The sequence below is a fragment of the Hoplias malabaricus genome, chromosome 1 (assembly GCF_029633855.1).
Source record: "Hoplias malabaricus isolate fHopMal1 chromosome 1, fHopMal1.hap1, whole genome shotgun sequence".
In the NCBI taxonomy this organism is placed as follows: domain Eukaryota; kingdom Metazoa; phylum Chordata; class Actinopteri; order Characiformes; family Erythrinidae; genus Hoplias; species Hoplias malabaricus.
The window spans coordinates 12,469,943-12,490,128 of record NC_089800.1 but is presented as its reverse complement, the minus strand read 5'-3'; the positions used below and the strand labels follow the sequence as shown (position 1 = coordinate 12,490,128).

Below are 20,186 nucleotides of genomic sequence, written 5' to 3'. Positions count from 1 at the left end.
ATTTCCATGAACAAACACCTGCTAACCTCTGCATCTGCATATGGAATTGAACTGTGTGTGTTTGAGCAGGAAAATCACCAGACTGTTAAGGAATCCAACCCTCTAGGACTGGAGTTTCCCCACTTCTGCACTGTATTATGCAGACTGAAGTTGTTGACATGTACAGAATGATTAACTAATAGAGTTGCATGAGGCAATGAAAACTTGATGCTTTTTCAATACTAAAACACCACAAAATACATTTGGAAACATTTGATGTTTTTAAAATTGTATACCCTAAGCAGCTACATCAGTTTTTTGAATAAGTCAATTAAATCATGCTAATTTGACTTGGCTGGGTGATAAATACAAGCCAGCTGGAGCAGTTAGAAGGCACTAAATTAGTTAGCATGGAAACACCAAAAGCAAAAGATGTCCTCTCATGTTCATGACTTGTTAAAACACACAGCTTCAACAAGTCAACTGTGGACATGTTTAGCCTTCATCAGTGATGACATTAAAATTCAGTTCATAGAGTTCAGAGAGCTACCATAGCGTCTGTTCTAGACAGATAAACTATGGCAAATACTCCAAAGAATCCTTAAGTCTAAATAGAGCTGTAGCAGAGTACATCAACATGTATCAAGTGCCTGTATAACTTATACGGCAGTTGGAAATTGATACAGCTGCTAGAAATTACTTCATGCAAGAAAAAATCCCAGAAATCTACAGTGAGACCTGAAAGGTTGCAGATGCGCAACTGGCTGAGGTTTCGTTCTATGCGTGTAATACAGACCTCTGGACAAGCAGAGCTACAGATGTGTATGCATGGCTGTGACCTTTCAGTGCACAACAGAGGAATGCAAAATGCAGTCATGGTGTTTAGATTATACAGATGTGCATACAATTCTTACTGTAGAGAGTTAACTTTTAGGGCATTGAGGAAAAAATAACTGAAGAATGGAAATTCGAACTTATGCAAAATGGCTGAAATAACAGTGTGTTGTGCCTTTACGAATGCTTTAGGGGAGCATTTGAAGAATACAGCTTGGTTTCATGTTTTGGGCACAATTTGCAGCTGGCAGTAAACCAGGCCTTGGATAGATCACGTAGAGCATGGTTATTCTGGTTAAGAACGTTAAACAGGCAAAGAAACTCCCAAAAATGTAGTTACAGAACCACAAAGAAGCTATATTCTAAGTATTTAGCTTATAATATAGTAATGTTACTTGCTTTATTAACATGGTTTCATTTGAAAATCAAAACTTGTGCAGTCTGACTTGTGGTTTTCAGATTGCAGTTCAGACAAAGAAATTTCTTTTTTTGTGGAGTGTTTTTTTTTTTTTTGTGTGTGTGTGTGGAGTGTCATAACATTTCGGTATCGAGAATTGTGACACTACACTCACTATTGGTGTTGAAGTCATTCTTCTTTCTGTCTCCCTCCCTTATATTCACCTCCCCTAGCCGACTGGTCTCCTGGCATATCTGGACAGTTCCGACGCTGTGCCCGAGAAAGACGTGGACAGGATGCACATTCGTGACAACCTAAAGATTGCTTCAGTAATTAACACTTTTTTTTTTTTTTTTTTTGTGTTTCCCACCCAACGTTGATACTCTTAGTCTTGATGCCAAATACACTACAACTCATCTGTGGTCTGCACTCTTTCAATGTAGGATCAGTTTGGACGGAACAAGGTACCAGAATGGCAGAGGATAGCAGGGAAGGCCGCTAAGGAGGTGGAGAAGTTTGCCAAAGAGAAGGCCGACCTGGTGCTCATGCACTGGAGAGATAAAATGGGCATTGCACAAAAGGAGGTGAGCTGTGTTTGGCTTCGAGACTTAACAGCTTTCTCCATTATTGTGGCCTGGTTTCAGTCAGCTTGTCCCATATGTAGAAGTTTCACTCACCTTTTTCCCCTTCCAAAAATCACAGCAATCACACACATTCAAATGTTTGTAGATGTCTTTTTGAATTACAACTGTGAATCTAAATGAACACGCCTTAATTAGAGAACCTTAATCTAGGTCTTACTTGGGCTTTTATTGCTACATGTTTAAAGTGAATAAATAGACATTTAAAAGTGTTTAGTGATTGCTCATATGTTGTGATCAATAGTTTATCGATTAGTTTAATTATACCACAAATAGTTGATAATTACAGCAGATAATTTAGTGCCCTATTTCACATACTTAGTTATTATGAGTGAAAACACTACTGGAAAGTGTATTACATAATTCCACTTTCAGGAAATTCAACCTCCCATTCAGGCATTCCCCAGCTGTGGAAGGCCATATGAAAGCAAAAAAATATATTTTTGCCTAATATTATCTGCTAAATAATGTACGATGCATGTAAAGATGCAATCCCTATTATATTTTCTATTTCACCAAAAAAAAAAAAAATCCCTTAGTAAAATTGCCCTGTACGGTCTCGTGATCTACTACATTTATAATCGTATAAAAACTTTAGTGACCCGCCATCACGTTTTGGGCAGCTCTTGAATCTTGAACTTGAAACCAGGCCCAGTTGTAAAGCTGCTCTGCTCTGCTGTTGTTTACTTGGACTGCACTTGTGTTTTTGACCCACAGGCTGTTGTTGTTGGCCTCTTTTTGGCTGTGATCACTCCAGCTTTGGCTTCTTTGGCTTGTTGGTTTGGTGTTTGCTACATTGAGATTATTTAATTTGGGCTTTAGGGTTTCTGTTTGTTTGTGCGCTTGAATTGTTGGAATGTTTGATCTGACAGCCTTCATCATTCAGCTCCTTTTCCTGGAATGCAGACACATTCACACATTTTCAAGGGTAGCTGTCTGGTTATGTTGCCGTCTCACAGCTACAGTGTTGTATTCAGTAGAACCTGCGTTCATAAACTCCATATGTGAGAGCCTTGTGTTTTTCTTCAAGGATTTTTGCCTTTGAGCTGGTTTGGCTGTGCCACTAATAACTAGTGCATGAGCACTTCTCGCAGTTTTCTTCTTCCAGTCTTTGTCCAGCTGAGTAAAATTCAATGAATAAGGTCAACATTGTGAACCCAAGCTCCCTCACACCATCACAGTGCCACGTTCTTTATGCACAGCCTTTTCTAATATTTCTTTCCTCACACAATTAAGAGTTTACGTCATGTCTTCTGGACTCTGAATTTTCTTTTGTTTAATTCACGTTCATAGACCATTTGTGAATTTCCCCAAAAAATTAAGTTGTAGTTGTTGAAGCAAATATATCAATATTTATATTAATATATAACTTAATAATCAATACATTTACATTACTGAAAACTAAACACGTTGTTGAGTTTAAACTCTACATGTGTGCACAAATTTTAAGATGTTGAGGCACTGTGAGGCTATACATAAACATATACAGTACAAAAAAATAAACATGAGCAACTTGATTTTATTCTCTTTCAAGCTCTTCAATCAGGCTGCAATTTCCAAATCATATGTTGGCAAACAACGCTCATAATCAAAGTAAAAATGCTGAAGTTGATTTATGGAAATCTTTAAATTTGTAATTAAATTTTTACATGATTTGAATTGTGATTAGATGACCTCAGGAACAATAATCTCTCTTATTTCTGCCCTATCCATGCCCCCTGCCCCTTATTGTGGTTTTCTGCTGTCAATCAATGCAGCAGGACAGGAATAATCTGGTAAGTAGAACTTACCAATGGGATGCCTCCACCTCTCTTGAGTCTCCCTCCCCTGCCCTCACTGTCATATTTTGGATTCATGTAACATGCAGTGTTGGTTTCCCACCTTGGGGACAGTTATTGTTAATGCCACAAAATATTTTGGTGTTGTATCATGGCCTACCTCTTATGCATATATATATGTATGTTCGTGTGTCTTTCAAAACCTTAAAAGTATTATTCGCATCTGTCTTAGACTCACATTATTCATGCTGTGGTTTTTTTTTGTCATCGTTTTTGAGGGTCTGATCATTCTCATTTTCAAGTGCCTATGTAGATCTTGATTGTTGCGTTATATTCATGTCATTATATTTTGCCGTATACTGTATTTTCATTGTAGTTTTTGTTTGTAATAGATGTAGGTCTTACATGCATAACATGCTAATTATCCTTTCTCCTAATTAATTGAAAGGTTGTCTGTACAGTCAGGGATTATCTTTATTCACAGTTGGTTTATTGAGTTACTTGTTGGTTGCAGAACCCGAACCAAAAACCAGTCGTTTTGAGGAAGAGGAGACAGCGGATCAAGATTGAATCCAACTGGGAGCTCTTCTACTACAAGTATATATCTAAATATGTACTAAATTTTGGAAGATCCTAAAGATGATATCTACATTTACTTGAATTCCTATAAAACAAAACAAAATCCACACTCCTTTATAAATCACCTGCTATAAATCACTAGCGGAGAAGTGAATGACACGTTTCTAGTCATATATCGTATACCACTCTTGCTTCATTTAGCAGGAAAACAATGATTTGTGAACAGTTGCTGTAGTTAAAATCAAACATGATGTTGAAGGTATTCTTTTAATATGACACCAGTGTTAAAACACAGTATCTGCTACCTGGTTCAGGGCTGGTGTATAGTCGTTTTAACTTACTTGAAACAGTGGTTCATGAAGCTTTTTCCAGATTTCAGTTGGATCATGCACGCTCTAATCTGATCTGGAACCTCAAGACTCGTGAGGAGCTGCGAGATGCCCTGGAGAGTGAAATGCGCTCGTTCACTGTGGACAGGGAACTTGGCAACGTTAACGTCATCTCCTGGAATCACCAGGAGTTTGAGGTGTGTATTTGTCTCTTTGTGAACACTTTATTTAGGAAAGAAAATTGAAAGCATTAACTCAGTTTAAGGAACACTATGTAAGATTTGGGTTTTTTGCTCCTGGGGCTTCTCCTAGTGTAATTACATTTTTACAGCCCTCTACTGCGATCATTGGGGACAGGGAGGGGGGAGTTGGTTTCCTGCAGTCCTCCGATGGTTACTTAGTTCCGCTTCTGCAGTGCTGTACCTGGAATAGAAACGACAGAGACAGCTCAGTGGAGCATCTCAGTCATTTTCAAGCTGGACTTTTAAGGCAGTAATATTGCATAGTGTTGCTTTAAGCGGACTTCCACTTTTACTAGGAAAATTTTTACTTAATGAGTGTCATGTTTTCAGGGTCGTATATCAATTTAGATGTTATAATCTGATCTGTTTATTTATGTGTAGGTGAAGTATGAGTGCCTTTCAGATGAGATAAAGATTGGAGATTATTACCTGCGACTGCTGCTGGAGGAGGATGAGAACGAGGAATCTGGAGCCATCAAGCGATCGTAGGATTCTTACCTAAACCTTAGTTTTTCACTGACATTATTGTTTTGTGCCCAAAAGCTGAACACTAGAGTTTCATTTAAATTTCCATTTCTCAGGCTGTGTTTGAATGTATCTTCTATTTCCTTCTTGTCTGCTCATCTTTTCTCATTTCTGTGTTTCCTCCATCTTTTCCCTCACCTCTTCCCCATCTTCCTGCAACAGGTATGAGTTTTTTAATGAGCTGTACCACCGCTTCCTACTAACACCCAAGGTTGCGATGAAGTGTCTGTGCCTGCAGGCTCTGACAATTGTCTATGGGAAGTGCTGTGAGGAGATTGGCCCCTTTACTGACACCAAATATATTGTGGGGATGTTGGACAGGGTGAGTGCACATTTTACTCTGCTGTTGGTTTATACATAGTTTGTCTATGCTATATTGACCTACACTGAAATGTATCTATTCATCAGGTTACCCAACCCCAATAATTACTGACTAGCTCATTTTGATGATGATGATAATAATAATAATAATAATGTGGCATTTCAAAGCACTATTCAATACCCAGAGACGCTGTTTACAATGGGATGACCATGTAATAGACAATCATACAAAATGGTGTCAGTTCTGAGCTGTGAATTGTCTACCAGGTCGTTAAATCTAATCAGTTGTGATCCAAATGTGGCCCATTGATAGACAGGGTAGGAGCTGGTAAATTATGCAGCAGCAGATCAGCTACAGACAATGATGGGAAACCTATAGTGGTGTGCAGGAGTTTGGTCAGATTATAGACAGTGCTGAAATACACATCCTGTGCAGTGAAAACATTGGGGATTATTGTTATTTTCTGATGGGTGCTCAGATTTTATATATGGTATATTTCCAATATGTTAACAGGTGTGTATTTGAAATCCCTATGGAGGGTGTGTTCATTTTTCCACTTACAAACGAAGGAAAATGAAAATCACAGTAATGTCTGCTGTTTGTTGTAAATAATTGTAAGAATAGTGAAGGTCTATATCATATTGTTGCAAAATCAATTTTGTGTAAGTGGTGACAACTCTTATTCAAAGAGAAAAATACATTTTACGGTTTATACATCATACTGTATGAATGAATGAATGAATAAATGCTTTGAGTGGACCTGTGTTGATGTAAAGTGTTTTTTTCCAGTGTACAGACAAACTGGAAAGAGACAGGCTCATCCTCTTCCTTAACAAACTCATTCTAAACAAGGTGAGTACTGTCATCTTTAACTGCCATTTTCTGTTTTTCAAGCACCACTCTATTAAACAACAGTCGGAGGAGCACGTGTTCAGTCATTCCAGCATCTCCTTGTTTTAAGTAGATATGACTCAGTATGTAGCCTTCAGTTTGTATGGTCAGATGTGTCATTAGCTGTGTCATATTTGTCATGGGAATGAACTGGAAAGTGCTTATTTTGGCATCTGTCTGGATTTTTCTCCTTGTTCTGTTGAGTTAGTTCAGTTAGGTTATTCTCCGTACTAGATCACAAGCAGTACTTTTACAGTCCAACAGAAGTGGTCATCAAAAATGTATACTAATCATTTAGCACAAGGTAGGCTCATGAGAGATTGAAAGAGAGCTGGCCAGTTTCATATAGTAGTGTTGAATGTTCTGTGTTATGTTGCTGTTATTCACACTGTCATTGCAGATGAAGATACAAGATTATTTTTCCATTGTAAATGTAGTTTGTACAAAATTTTCATATTTTTGGTATGTTGGAGCATTCAGCTGCACATAAAATATCATTATTATTAATATTCACATTTAATTCTGAGGGATAGGTTTAAGCAATATTTTTAGAAGAAGAGGGTCTGCTTGTTTAATATTTTTAATTTATTTTACACAGTGTGTGTTGATTGTATTGTTCAGTACCTGCTTGTCCTGAAAGGAGAGGCTTGTACTGAACAAACAGTATAAGATTGGTATTTGTCGTTGTGTTGTTAAACTCCTTGTAGACTGGATGAAGAATGTGATCAGTGTGGTATCTATACTGATGGCTCTTACACTTTTATGTAACAGAAAAATGTAAAGGATATAATGGACTCGAATGGTGTGCGTATCTTTGTCGACCTGCTTACGTTAGCCCACCTTCACACCAGCAGGGCTACTGTTCCTCTACAGGTGGGTGTGATTGTTGTAAAGGAGTTTTCCATTTTTTATAATATTTATTTATTTTAAAAACAACAACAAAAAAACGATGCAGACATTTTGGGTGTCATCGCCCATTGATTGTGTTTATTTTATGTACATTTCAGAGTAATGTTTTGGAAGCAGCTCCAGATATGAAACGAGAAAGTGAGAAAGAGTGGTACTTTGGGAATGCTGATAAGGAGAGGAGAGGACCTTACAGTTTTGAGGAGGTAAGTTGGTTGAAGAAAAACTGTTTTATATTTACTGTTCACTATATGACAGTTATTTTTAATATATATATATATGAACTGAAGTAGAACTATGTTTTGCACACATTATCAATTTATATATATATATATATATAATTTTTTTTTTTTTTTTTGAAGTTATTATAAAAAAATATTTGAACATTGGTCTCTCAGATGCAGGAGTTCTGGAGCTCTGGGACTCTGACTGCAAAGACACGATGCTGGGCTCAGGGTATGGATGGCTGGCGCCCCCTGCAGGCCATCCCTCAGCTGAAGTGGTGCCTACTTGCCAGCGGTCAGGCTGTGATGAACGAGACAGACCTGGCCACACTCATCTTGAACATGCTCATAACCATGTGTTCCTACTTCCCCAGCAGGTGTTGCTTATATACATCCTTTGAGAAAAATACTTTTCATAAGTGCGTTTGGTTCTGTTTTATTTAGCTAGTTAAACTTATTTAGCTACTCTATTTAGCTAGTTAAACTTATTACTATGACTGAGCAGGCACATGAACAGATTATTTCTCACATGTATTCGTCTTTTTTTTTCCTTAGCATTTTATATTAGTTTCAGACTTGACGTTGTTACAGTTGTGTTTTTTAATCTTGAATCTAATATGCAGTGTATAATTTGAGTATGCATGTGTTTGTCTCTGTTTAGGGACCAGGACAATGCCATCATCAGACCTTTACCCAAAGTGAAGAGGCTAATCGGTGACAACACCTCGTTACCCCATATTGTTCAGGTACCGAGCTTATGTTTTGGGGTGTCATTAAACAGAACTAGCACATGCTTTCCTTTGAATCCTTTGTATCTCTTGAAAGCATTCCAGATGTTGAGGCAGCACTCGTGCCAATCTTCTGCTCTGCAACATTTGAACCTGAAAAAAAAAAAACTGATTTTCCTACAAAAATGACTAATATGTGCCCTTGCCTTAGTTCCCGTTTTTTAAACCTGATCTGGTGGCTGTGGCCCCATTTTGTAGTACAATGTGTAGTACAATTAGTGTTTCTTTAGTAAAGTTTCTGATGTAAAATATACATTACATTTATGAACATAATCTTTGCAGTTGCTCCTGACCTTTGACCCTGTCCTGGTGGAGAAAGTGGCCAACTTAATGTATCTAGTAATGCAAGACAACCCAAACCTTCAGCGTCTATACCTCACTGGGGTCTTCTTCTTCATCATGATGTACACTGGCTCCAATGTGCTCCCAGTAGCCAGGTGAAAAAGAACAGCAATTTGACAGCCATATTTTCTCTGTATTTTTCTCTTTATTTTTTTTCTCTCTGTATTTAGTATTCTTCTATTTAGCTGACTGAAATGTGTTTGCTTAAATAATCTAATTTCTACCAGGTTCTTGAAATACACTCACCTGAAACAGGCCTTCAAATCAGAGGAGGTAAAATTTCATAATCCATTACTGTCTTATAACAGTCTTCCTTTAGTAAAACAAGGTGCATTTGAATGTCTCCATCAGTAGCTTCTGCCAAACAAAAATATTTTGTTTTGTTGTTTGCTTGTATATTATTTATTCACAAAATTTGTTTATAATTTTTCAAAAAGAGATTTTAACTCAGCTGTTTTTCTGTTTGTTTAATTTTGACCTCTGTAATTGACCCTGACTTTGTGTGTGTTTGTATGCATGTGTTTATCAGGCTAAAGGCCAGGACATTGTGCAGAGGAGTGTGCTGGGTCCAGTGTTGCCAGAGGCGATGGTGTGTTACCTGGAGAATTATGAGGCTGAGCGCTTCTCCGAAATCTTCTTGGGAGAGTTTGACACTCCTGAGGCCATCTGGAGCAGCGAGATGAGGTGTGGACCCTTGCTTTGCTTTAATTAACTTTAATTTAAAAACTTGAGCCAGTCTCTACTTCTCTCTCTCATATGTTCTTTTTCTTTATTCTTCTCTTTGTCAGCTGTCCTCCTTTGAACATCGTTCTCACTCACTCAATCTTTTTCACTGCTGTCTTACTTAATTCAATGTTTAATGTCTTCTCAATTTGTGGATCTCTTTGTTCTGGTAATGGATATTTGGTTATACTTGCCTTGCTCATTTCTTCTACTACTGGTGTCAGTGATTAATACTTGCCTTAGTCATTAATAAAGTGTTGGTACCTATGTGTGGTTGCCTTTAGGCGAATGATGATAGAGAAGATAGCTGCTCACCTGGCAGACTTCACTCCTCGACTACAGAGCAACACTCGTGCTCTGTATCAGTACTGCCCCATTCCTGTGGTCAGTTTCCCTCAACTGGAAAGCGAACTCTTCTGCAACATCTACTACCTCCGCCACCTCTGCGACTCCAACCGCTTCCCCAACTGGCCGATACGTGACCCTGTAAGCACATATGCAAAGACACACACGTACATCCCATTGGCCTCATAACTGCACTTGGACAGTAGTGCAAACTGCATATTTTCACTATCATAAGAAAACACCATCGCTGGTTTTATGACAAGTGGACAGACATAAATGACTGCATTAGCAATTGTGTAGCTTTTCAAGTTTTAACCACTGTGTACTTGCTGCCCCCTGCAGGTGAAGTTGTTAAAAGACACTCTGGAGGCTTGGAAGAGGGAGGTAGAGAAAAAACCTCCATCTATGTCTGTTGATGATGCATATGAAGTGCTGAATCTTCCCACTGGGCAGGGCCAGTAAGTCTCTTCTATTTTTGCAATTACCACTTATTTTTTTCCAGTTTGTTATATAGCTTGCTGGTTAAAAGTACTGCAATATTCTTCAGAACTGAATAAATGTGTGTCTGTGTCGTTAACAGGCATGAGGAAAGTAAAATCAGGAAAGCGTATTTCAGACTGGCTCAGAAATACCATCCAGACAAAAACCCAGAGGGCAGGGTAGGTCCAAATTTAGTTTGTATGTGTTAAATGCATGTGTGTGTGTGTATAGCTACGTTAACTGTAGGGACATTCATTTACCACAAATTTATTCTGAAGTCCCTTGAAATGTTATTGTATGATACTGAATAATTTTGTTATACGTAGTATTGTTCAGACATTTATGAAGGAATATTTGTATTTATGTATGCGTACAGGACATGTTTGAAAAAGTAAATAAAGCGTATGAGTTCTTGTGCACTAAATCGGCGCGTATAGTGGATGGGCCGGACCCCGAAAACATCATTCTCATCCTCAAGACACAGAGCATCCTCTTCGAACGACACAGACAAGGTCTGCTCATAAATTCATGATCTGCTCAACACACACACAAAAACACACACACACTGGGACAGTTAATATAACATACGCTATTATGCTACGCAATGGTGTTCTGTGCTCTAATCTTGGTTTTGTACAAGTGAAGAGTTTGAAAAGTGTTCAAAGTGAATTTTCTAGACATTTACAGATGTGAATAAAGTCATGTCTATGGAAATGACCTGAAGATAATTAATAGTACACATGACTAGAAAGGCTTTTTCCATATTTCATCTGAAATAAGCAGCACTTGTTTCCCTCGAGCTCCTTGAATGAATATGCTTTTCAGCTGAAAATAGAGATTGTGTTCTGTTTTCTTAGAACTAGAACCGTACAAGTATGCTGGTTATCCCATGCTGATTAAAACCATCACTATGGAGACGAGCGATGAGCAGCTCTTCTCCAAGACCTCTCCTCTACTGCCAGCAGCATCAGAGCTGGCCTTCCACACGGTCAACTGCTCTGCTCTGAACGCCGAGGAACTTCGAAGGGAGAATGGCATTGAGGTCTGAACACACAGAAGTTAACTGTTTGATTCACATTACCTAAAATTTTTTGATTAAAAATTGATGTTTATATTAATTAATGAATTTAATTTACATTCACGTGTCATTCTCTACTAAAACATTTCCAGTCTGCACTTCTGGCTTTTTACAAAAGTCTTTAATCACGAGGCTGAATGGGACCTGCATGAATTTTGCATGGCAATAAACTTAAAATGAATGCACCAAGCATCGGTTGTCATGCCAGCAGCTTAAATATTGTCTGCTCTTTATACAGATGTTTGTCAATTGTCATGAAAAGCTTATGTACTTATCATGTAGCCTTTTTTCTTTGTTGTTGTTGTTTTACCAATATGAAAAATTTGAGGTTTTTCCATTTTTGTGAAAAGACTCTGTATTACAATCAATTATCCATTCACAGATTTTACTGGAGGCACTTTCCCGTTGTGTCGCTGTCCTCACAGCCTCCAGCAAACAAGAAGACATGGCAGTACAGGTACAAATCTCTTTCCCGCTGGTGCCACTTTTCAGTTTAAAGACATTAAAGAGTTCTTGGATTAAAAAAAAGACATTTTCGCTCTTGTCACAATTTGTATGTGTGTGTGTGTGATGGTTTATAGGTGTGCGGGCACATCTGTGAGTGCTACAGTGTAGCTGCTCAGTTTGAGGAATGCAGAGAGAAAATCATTGAGCTTCCAAACATCATCAGAGATGTTTGTCATATACTGTACTATGGCAAGGTATGTGATGAATATTCATTTAATTAAATATATAAAAATGTTTTTTTATTTTTTTGCATAATGAATATAATGACAGACAATATGCTTTTTTTCCCCCCATGGAACCTTCTCTCAGGCTCTTCCTCGTCTGGCCTCGCTGGCAGTGCAGTGTGTCAGCTCCTTTGCCGTGGATTTCTTCCTCCAGACTCACCTTTACCATGCCGGTGTCCTCTGGCACCTGCTGGTCCACCTCTTCAACTACGATTACACTTTGGAGGAGAGCGGCGTTCAGACCAGCCATGAGACGAATCAACAGGAGGTGTCCAACAGCCTTGCCAAAGACAGCCTAGTGGCGCTAGGCCGTCTTGCGGGCTACAGCTGCACAGCCAGCAGCCCAGAGGAGGGGGCCACAGTCGAGACAAATGGAGGAGATAAAGTGGGACCCCCTCCAGAGAATCCCACTATCAGAAAAAGTCTGGCAGCCATGCTGACGCCATACATCTCTCGCAAACTGGGCACCAGCTCACCACCTGAGGTGAGGAAGGAAGGATTTAATGTTTTGTTTCAGATGGGAAGGACCGCATGTAAAAAAAATCTAGTCACTTACTCCCTCACTAACACAGGTTTAACAGAATGCTCGGGAAGGGGAGATAATCAATGACTCCATCAATTAGTTGTAAGATGCAGTTGTAAGATATTTTTATTTTCCTCTCTGTAGGTTTTGAAGTTGTTGAACAGTAACTCTGAAAACCCGTATTTAATCTGGAACAATGGAACGAGAGCTGAGCTCTTGGAGTTTCTGGAGGCACAGCAAGAAAGCAATATTAAAAGGGTGTGAACAGTATTGAAATTTTTTTATATATATATCTACTATATTTCTCAGTAATGTCAGTTTTTTTTTATCACTGTAGTCATTCAGTTTCTCTCTCTCTCTCTCTCTCTCTCTCTCTCTCTCTCCCTCCCCTCCCAGGGTGAATGTGACAAAAGCTTTGGTGCCGAGTTTGTGTTTAGTGATCATGGTAAAGAGCTAATTGTGGGAGAAGTATTTGTCCGTGTTTACAACGAGCAGCCTGCCTTTCCTCTGGAGGTTAGAAACAGCAATTACACACACTGTTCAACACCACAAACTTGTAATTATTTACCTGTATTGTCTGTTTTAAAATGAGTTGTCCTCAGATTGTCTCTAATCCCCTCTTAACTAAAGTCTGTCCCTCATTATTTGTCTCTGTCAGTATCCAAAAGCATTTGCAGCAAGTCTTCTGGACTATGTGGGCTCTCAGGCTCAGTATCTGCACACACTGCTAGCTATGACCCAGACAAATAAAGTCGAGTCTCAACAGCACGCTCAGAGACTGCGCTGGGCTGAGATGGCCCTGGAGGCACTGCGCAACGTCATTAAAAATAATCCAGGTAACATTTGCTTACTTATTCTTTCATCCATTAACCATGAGGTGACTCTGTTCCTAATTGCTGTGTTATTGCTTTAAGAAAAACCTGCATCTTATTTAATGTCTTTAAAATGTCTTTTTTGCCTAGTAATTTTGAGTAAAAACACTGGGTATAAGCAGACATGTTTTTCTGTTGCTGTTGTGCAGGATCTGAGACGGAGTGTATTGGCCACTTCAAACTGCTGTTCTCTCTGCTTAGAGTCCATGGAGCTGGGAAGGTCCAGCAGCTAGCCTTGGAGGTATACACCTACAAGCATTGTAGATGCCATAGGAGGTGCCCTGTTTTTCAGATTCTGAGATTTTCCAGAAGATTTTCTGACCTATATTTGGCCTTAAAAGTGCGCTATGTATAAGGGGGAAAGCCTTTTTTTCAATTTATATGAAGTCCAATTAGCCTTAAGAAATTCACAAACGTTTCACAATGTCATGTGTTTTGGCCGTTGCCTTGTGCGTTTGGTTCCAGGTTGTGAACACGGTCACGTCCAACCAGGAATGTGTCAGTAACATAGCCGAGTCTCTAGTGCTGGCTAATCTGCTGGTGCTGCTGCACTCTCTACCTTCCAGTAAGTGTCTCTGTCTCACAATATAATTTTAGATACTCCTTGAGCATGATTTGGATGTGTATTGATCTAACCTAAATTAGACCGTCTAACTGTATTTGCAACTGCAAATAAACTGTTAGAAATATAACATCTAAAGCATTCCTTTTTTTTAATTGACTCTGCTTCTTTTCCATGTTCACACAGGCAGGCAGCTTGTTCTGGAGACTTTATATGCACTGACCTCCAACACCAAGATTATCAAAGAAGCAATGGCCAAAGGTAAGTGTGATCATATGAGAGTTTAGACTTGCAAAATATTTATGTAATTTAAAGGAACACTATGTTGCATTTTTAACTATAAATGACAGCTTCAAAAAGATTAGGTCTCCTCCGACCTGTAATAGAGAGGAGTGCCTCTGTCACTGCTCCCTGGGCTTCTCCTCTAAAAAACTTGGCTATGCAGCTTCAGAACCATGGGATGGAGATCTCTCACGAAAAATGCTTAACACTTTATGGCACATAGGTTATGGGTGCTAACCTCGCTACAAGAAGAATTGAGCTTGGTTTTTCTGGTACAGACATTATGGCAGAGGCTGGAGCAAAGAGAAGTCAAGGCGGATGTTCAAGAGTTAACATTGGACTGACTTTACTTTGTAGAGTGAGCTAAAACACACATGGAAACACAAGTTGGAGTAGTAACTGTCTTGTTGCTCTTTCTTCGTGTGTTGAGGTGTTGGTCAGTGATACGTTTTGGTGATGAAAATGTTATAATCAGGTTCTTGAGAGTTACAGAGCAGTGAGCCAGGAGATTGCAGCTGCTGACTTCAGCCAGATTGGCTCACTTTTTAGCATAGATTCTTGTAGTAAGGGCATTTCAGTGTGGTTTGTTTGTGGTGATTGTTTATCACTTGAAGCTCCGAGAGCTGTTTGTGACCAATGTGATTATTCCTTATCTCAGAAAGCCTGTTTGTACATGTGTTTGTCTGAGAGGGGGAGAGAGACGGAGGTGTGTGTGAGACTTGTTTTTATGACTGTACTGTAAACGTGACTTACACTCAGCAACCGGTAGGGGGAGCTCCAGAGACAGACTTATAGTATTCCTTTAAATACTGATAGTAATTCTCTCTCCTACCTCTTTGTTTCTTTCAGCTTCATTTTTTTTTGCTTATATATTATGTATACTAAGTATTTTTGAAAAATAAATAAAAGCAGCATATTGTCATTGAACTCTTGTTTACATTGAACTCTTGTTTACATTTAGTTTTAGCAGTAGAACTGTTAAATGTGAAGCAGATCCTCAATCTTATGCATTTTTTGGTGTCTTCTAATTTCTTGCAGGTGCGCTGATTTACCTGTTGGATTTGTTCTGTAACTCAACTCACCCTCAGGTGCGCTCTCAGACTGCTGAGCTCTTCTCCAAGATGACCTCAGACAAGCTTGTTGGCCCCAAGGTAAGATTCCTGCCAGTAAACACCTGCTTTAAAAATGTGTGGAGAGTGAGACAAAAATCTGCCTGTGATATTTTCTATATAACATTTTATGGGTACGAAGGACAAAGATTTTCTTCACAGCAAAGACACGTTTTAGAAATGTTTTACTGGTTAGATTTAGATGTTTCACTACTCTAAATAGAATAAATTGTGTGTTAGAGCAGTGTAGACAAAAGGTGTAGAGGGGTCCAACTGACATAAGGAAACATAATTTACCTACTGTATAGCCATCCTTTCTTATTCTCATGTTCTCTCTCCTGTCTCCACTTTAACCACAGGTTCGTCTGACTCTGATGCGCTTCCTGCCTGGCGTGTTCATGGATGCCATGCGTGACAATGCAGAAGCAGCTGTGCACATCTTTGAGGGGACGCATGAAAACCCAGAGCTGATCTGGAACGATGCATCAAGGGAGACTGTCTCCACCACTGTTAGAGAGATGATGCTAGAGTGAGTGTTCTCAGAAACATGTAAATGCACCTGCACCAACGGCCCGAAGTTTACTAGAAGCAATCTTTAATGTAGTTCAGCATTCTCCAGCAAATACAAAGGAACCTGAATTGTAGGTTGTTGAGATGCACCAACGTTCTAAACTTGACCATGGGCTTCCATTATTTAAAAAAACAAAAAAAGTGATGCCTCAGCAGTGACTTAAGTTCTTGTACTGTCCTGTCTTTTCAAAACTTCCTCTCTTATCACATTTCAGTCACTTTAAGCAGCAGAAGGACAATCCTGACGTGAACTGGAAGGTGAGTTGGAGCAGTTTTAGACAGATGACATCTACAGCAGCCTGAATCCTTGAGAAATATTTTATTATAACAGGTTTTACTGTGTTTGAAATGCTGCTTCCTGTTGCCACATTTTGTGGGGACTTAGAAAACATACAACAAATCAGACTATTAAGCTAATGTTTATGCAAGTTTAATGTTTTTGTAGTGAAAATGATTTTGGTAACTACACGGTTCATTTAATGACTTGGAGCACTTTGGTAAAAGACATTATATTCTAATGAACTGTGATATTTTATCCGAAGACTCAACCCACCCTCCTCCTCAAAGCTTTTGTGTTTTTGCTTAGAAACTTTATTTTCCACATGTATGATGTAAACACTTTACTTACTGACCTTTGTCTTTTCTTAGTGTTTTCCAGCCCGCTTGATTCAGGATAGCTAAATGTGTCAGTGTGTTTAATTGGTTTAATATTGTTTATAACTACAGAAGAATGGTTATCTATTTGTGTTTGTGTAGTTGCCTGAAGATTTCACAGTAGCATACGCAGCAGGACATGGTGAGCTGGAAGTTGGAGGAGTGTTCCTGCGGATCTTCATAACTCAGCCTGGCTGGGTATTGCGCAAACCTCGAGAGTTTCTCGTCTCATTACTTGAGACCCTCACTGAACTGTTGGAGAAAAACAATCCTAATGTGAGCCCCACACACTCCCACATTCACACTTGCACACTACTGCATAGATTCACAAAGTCTTATTTATTTAGACAAATCTGATTATTATGAATGATGCCTCTCCTCCTTCTCCTCACCCCACCTCCCTCCCCCCTTTTTGTTTACTGACCTCTCTACTATCAGGGGGAGGTGCTGGAGACTGTTACCACGGCAGCTGTGTGTTTGTTCAGTACTCAGACTCAGCTGGCGGACCAGGTTCCTCCTCTGGGTCACCTGCCCCGCATCCTGGCAGCTCTCAACCACAGGAACAATGCTGTGCCCAAAAGTTCCATCAGACTCATCCATGTCCTCTCTGATAATGAGGTACATGACATATTTCTTGTAGATCTATAGATGTTTGTTGTGTAATATATAATATATAATTACTTTCATAAAATTCAGCTAATCCTGTGTTATTACTAGGTCATCAAGCACAATTAACTAGTTATCCAACAAACCAGCATAGCATATCTGTTTTCCTTTCATTGTTATTCTCTGCAACGAGAATAATGCATATTTGCATATAAAACCCACAAAAGTGATATGGTCCTGATGTGTAAGACTTCACGTGTTTGAAATTTTTGTGTCTATGTACTCTGCAGTTATGTGTGCGTTCCATGGCAGCATTGGAAACCATTGGTCCACTGATGACTGGGATGAAGGTCAGGGCTGATATGGCAGGACTGGCCTGTGAGGCCCTCAACCGCATGTTCCAACGGGAGCAGACGGAACTGGTCTCACAGGTGTGTTTTAGTTATGGGTGAACTGTACAAACAGTCAATACAGTATTGTTGCAGAATGCAGTTATGTTACACTTGGTTTGTTTTACTATCGCTGAAAATATAAACATGCACCATGCACTTTTATTTGTTGTGTGTGTTGTAAACAGGCCCTCAGGGTGGAGCTAGTGCCATACCTGTTGAAGCTCTTGGAGGGAGTGGGGTTGGAAACACTGGATAACCCCTCAGCAACCAAAGCTCAAATTGTCAAAGCCCTTAAATCTATGACTCGCAGCCTACAGTATGGAGAACAGGTGAGGAACTTCACACATGCACAGTTACAGACTGGGTTTTTTTTTAATCACATTACTGTTTTCCTTTAGCGTTATTAGGGCTGGATGATGTGGTCAAAATTTATATCACAATATATTTCTAAATTTCAGTCAATACGATAGAAACAACATAAAAGCCACAGAAATCTGCCCAAAACAAACAAGAAACACGACATCACCCTCAGGGTGTCTATATTCATATTTTTAACCTAATTTTAAAATTGAGGGCAGTGAACTGGGCAGTGCCCTGTAATTAATGTCTGTGAAAGATGCTGTAAATAATGTCCATTTTTTTTTCTTCCTCCCCCCTTCAGATAAATGAAATCCTGTCTCGTTCCACTGTGTGGAGTGCCTTCAAAGATCAGAAACATGATCTCTTCATCTCAGAGTCAACAAACGCAGGCTACCTTACAGGTACGAATCCATCTCTCTCTCTCACTGACACACACACATATATATACACACACACACACACACACACAGCAAATCAGTACTTAATGCTAGTATATCACAATGAAAAACATTAGTCAATTTGCAATCTCAGATTATCTTAGTGGTTTGTAATCATGAACGCTCTGCCTTTCGATCCATTTTTTTTGCTAATTTTTTTTTCAAAAGGACTTGTACATGTACTTATAAAGTTCTTATGCAAAATAACAGCTGTTAGATTACTCCTTCTCCAAGTTCTAGTAATAGAATAGCAATAAGGTCCATATTGTTCATTTTTAATTAGAATGTTTAAATTCTGCTTAAATTTTCTCTCTTAGGAACACCATCCATTTTAAAACAATTTATCCTTATCCTTATTCTATTACTGCAGCAAAAAAACTCCCCAATATCTCCATCATCCTCTTCCCCAGAACTGATCAGTCGTAGATATTGAATGTGAGGTTTTGCAGATTTTACACAAAGCTCTTGCTGTGATGCTGTACTAGAGTATACTTTCCTCTTCATATCCTTAGTCTAATGTGACTTGGCCTGCTTCCTCTTTCCTCTCTCTCTTTCTTTTTCCCTACCTTTCTACTTCTATTTCTTCCTCAGGTATGTCTACTCCTTCTCTCCTGGCTGCCAGTAGTCCGTTGCGAGGCGGGCTCTAGGGGGTGCCATATGGGGACCCTCCCCGTTCTCTTTTACTTTAACGCAGGTAGACTTCCCTCTGCTGTGTCCCTCCTCAAATTCTTTGCAGTTTCTGCTTCATGTTCTTCTCTATATCTAGCTCTTGCAGTTAGCTAGGCACGTACTATAGCAGCTGTCACATTTTGCCTCATGTACATGTGTTTATGGGTTGGGCACAGACTTAATTCTGTTCATTTGTTCCCTAATCCTGAACATGCTTTAGATATACAGGAGGTCCTCCGGTTACGTCAGTCCCGAGTTACGATGTTTCGTAGTTACGACACATCTCCCATTTACGGTATAAAGCCTTGTTTCGACTTAAATGGTTTTGCGTTGTAAACGTTGTGTTTGTTGTGCATGGCGGAAGAATACACGGTTACGCTGCTCGGGACCGAGGAGTATAGGTGTTAGGATAAGTGCTTACAGTATGTTATTTACATACAGTATGTACGTATGTTCCGACTTACACCGATAATCGGTTTACGACACGATGTAGGAACGGATCAACGTCGTAAGTCGAGGACCCCCTGTAGTTGATTCAGATGTGTAAGTACATAATAAAATGAGCCTTCCGGAGGTGTCTGGTGTTAGGTGTTTCATTAAATCATATTCTGTATGTTCTGTATGGCCTGTGGATTTATGAATTCTAGACCACTATTCTGAGCTTTTCATTTTTGTTTTTATTCACATCAGCATGAATGAAATAATAAAACATTTTCACACATACTGTGCTGTATGTCAGGCAGCTAATGTCTGAGCTAGCTGAGCGTCCTACTTTCTGCTAAGTGACAGGGACATGTGAAACATGACACAGATTAATATTTTTTGTCCTCCTCCTGTATTTCATTGATGTAATGAAGTCCTTTTCAAGGAGATCTAAACTCCCACTACAGTCAAAAATAATAACAGAAAACCAAGAATCATCTTTTGTATTAAAAAAAATAATAATCTGATTAGCTCTTCTACACTTGCAGAGATATATTTATTTATTTATTTACTTTTTTTTGGTGGAAAACATT

At 39.1% G+C, this 20,186-nt stretch overlaps 1 protein-coding gene across 6 annotated transcripts in view; it reads left to right on the top strand.

Annotated features, from left to right (window-relative positions):
• The window catches only part of LOC136669149 (dnaJ homolog subfamily C member 13), a 50,175-nt gene that overhangs the window by 28,436 nt on the left and 1,553 nt on the right, over positions 1-20,186 (top strand). For 2 of the 6 annotated variants that reach the window (XM_066646787.1, XM_066646785.1), the window contains 37 exons: positions 1,444-1,539; positions 1,654-1,794; positions 3,609-3,626; positions 4,144-4,226; positions 4,581-4,734; positions 5,161-5,264; positions 5,467-5,626; positions 6,416-6,478; positions 7,289-7,390; positions 7,525-7,629; positions 7,822-8,024; positions 8,309-8,393; positions 8,718-8,872; positions 9,005-9,050; positions 9,307-9,461; positions 9,785-9,986; positions 10,188-10,303; positions 10,426-10,504; positions 10,702-10,837; positions 11,183-11,367; positions 11,786-11,860; positions 11,985-12,104; positions 12,220-12,618; positions 12,802-12,915; positions 13,054-13,170; positions 13,316-13,493; positions 13,679-13,770; positions 13,995-14,094; positions 14,278-14,352; positions 15,412-15,524; positions 15,842-16,011; positions 16,268-16,310; positions 16,809-16,982; positions 17,145-17,324; positions 17,603-17,743; positions 17,890-18,033; positions 18,366-18,465. In XM_066646787.1, the coding sequence (XP_066502884.1) occupies positions 1,444-1,539; positions 1,654-1,794; positions 3,609-3,626; positions 4,144-4,226; positions 4,581-4,734; positions 5,161-5,264; positions 5,467-5,626; positions 6,416-6,478; positions 7,289-7,390; positions 7,525-7,629; positions 7,822-8,024; positions 8,309-8,393; positions 8,718-8,872; positions 9,005-9,050; positions 9,307-9,461; positions 9,785-9,986; positions 10,188-10,303; positions 10,426-10,504; positions 10,702-10,837; positions 11,183-11,367; positions 11,786-11,860; positions 11,985-12,104; positions 12,220-12,618; positions 12,802-12,915; positions 13,054-13,170; positions 13,316-13,493; positions 13,679-13,770; positions 13,995-14,094; positions 14,278-14,352; positions 15,412-15,524; positions 15,842-16,011; positions 16,268-16,310; positions 16,809-16,982; positions 17,145-17,324; positions 17,603-17,743; positions 17,890-18,033; positions 18,366-18,465 (4,723 nt within the window). Of the gene's footprint in view, positions 1-1,443; positions 1,540-1,653; positions 1,795-3,608; positions 3,627-4,143; positions 4,227-4,580; positions 4,735-5,160; positions 5,265-5,466; positions 5,627-6,415; positions 6,479-7,288; positions 7,391-7,524; positions 7,630-7,821; positions 8,025-8,308; positions 8,394-8,717; positions 8,873-9,004; positions 9,051-9,306; positions 9,462-9,784; positions 9,987-10,187; positions 10,304-10,425; positions 10,505-10,701; positions 10,838-11,182; positions 11,368-11,785; positions 11,861-11,984; positions 12,105-12,219; positions 12,619-12,801; positions 12,916-13,053; positions 13,171-13,315; positions 13,494-13,678; positions 13,771-13,994; positions 14,095-14,277; positions 14,353-15,411; positions 15,525-15,841; positions 16,012-16,267; positions 16,311-16,808; positions 16,983-17,144; positions 17,325-17,602; positions 17,744-17,889; positions 18,034-18,365; positions 18,466-19,092; positions 19,196-20,186 lie in introns of all 6 variants that reach the window. The other 4 variants (XM_066646790.1, XM_066646786.1, XM_066646789.1 and 1 more) reach the window with 3 other exon arrangements.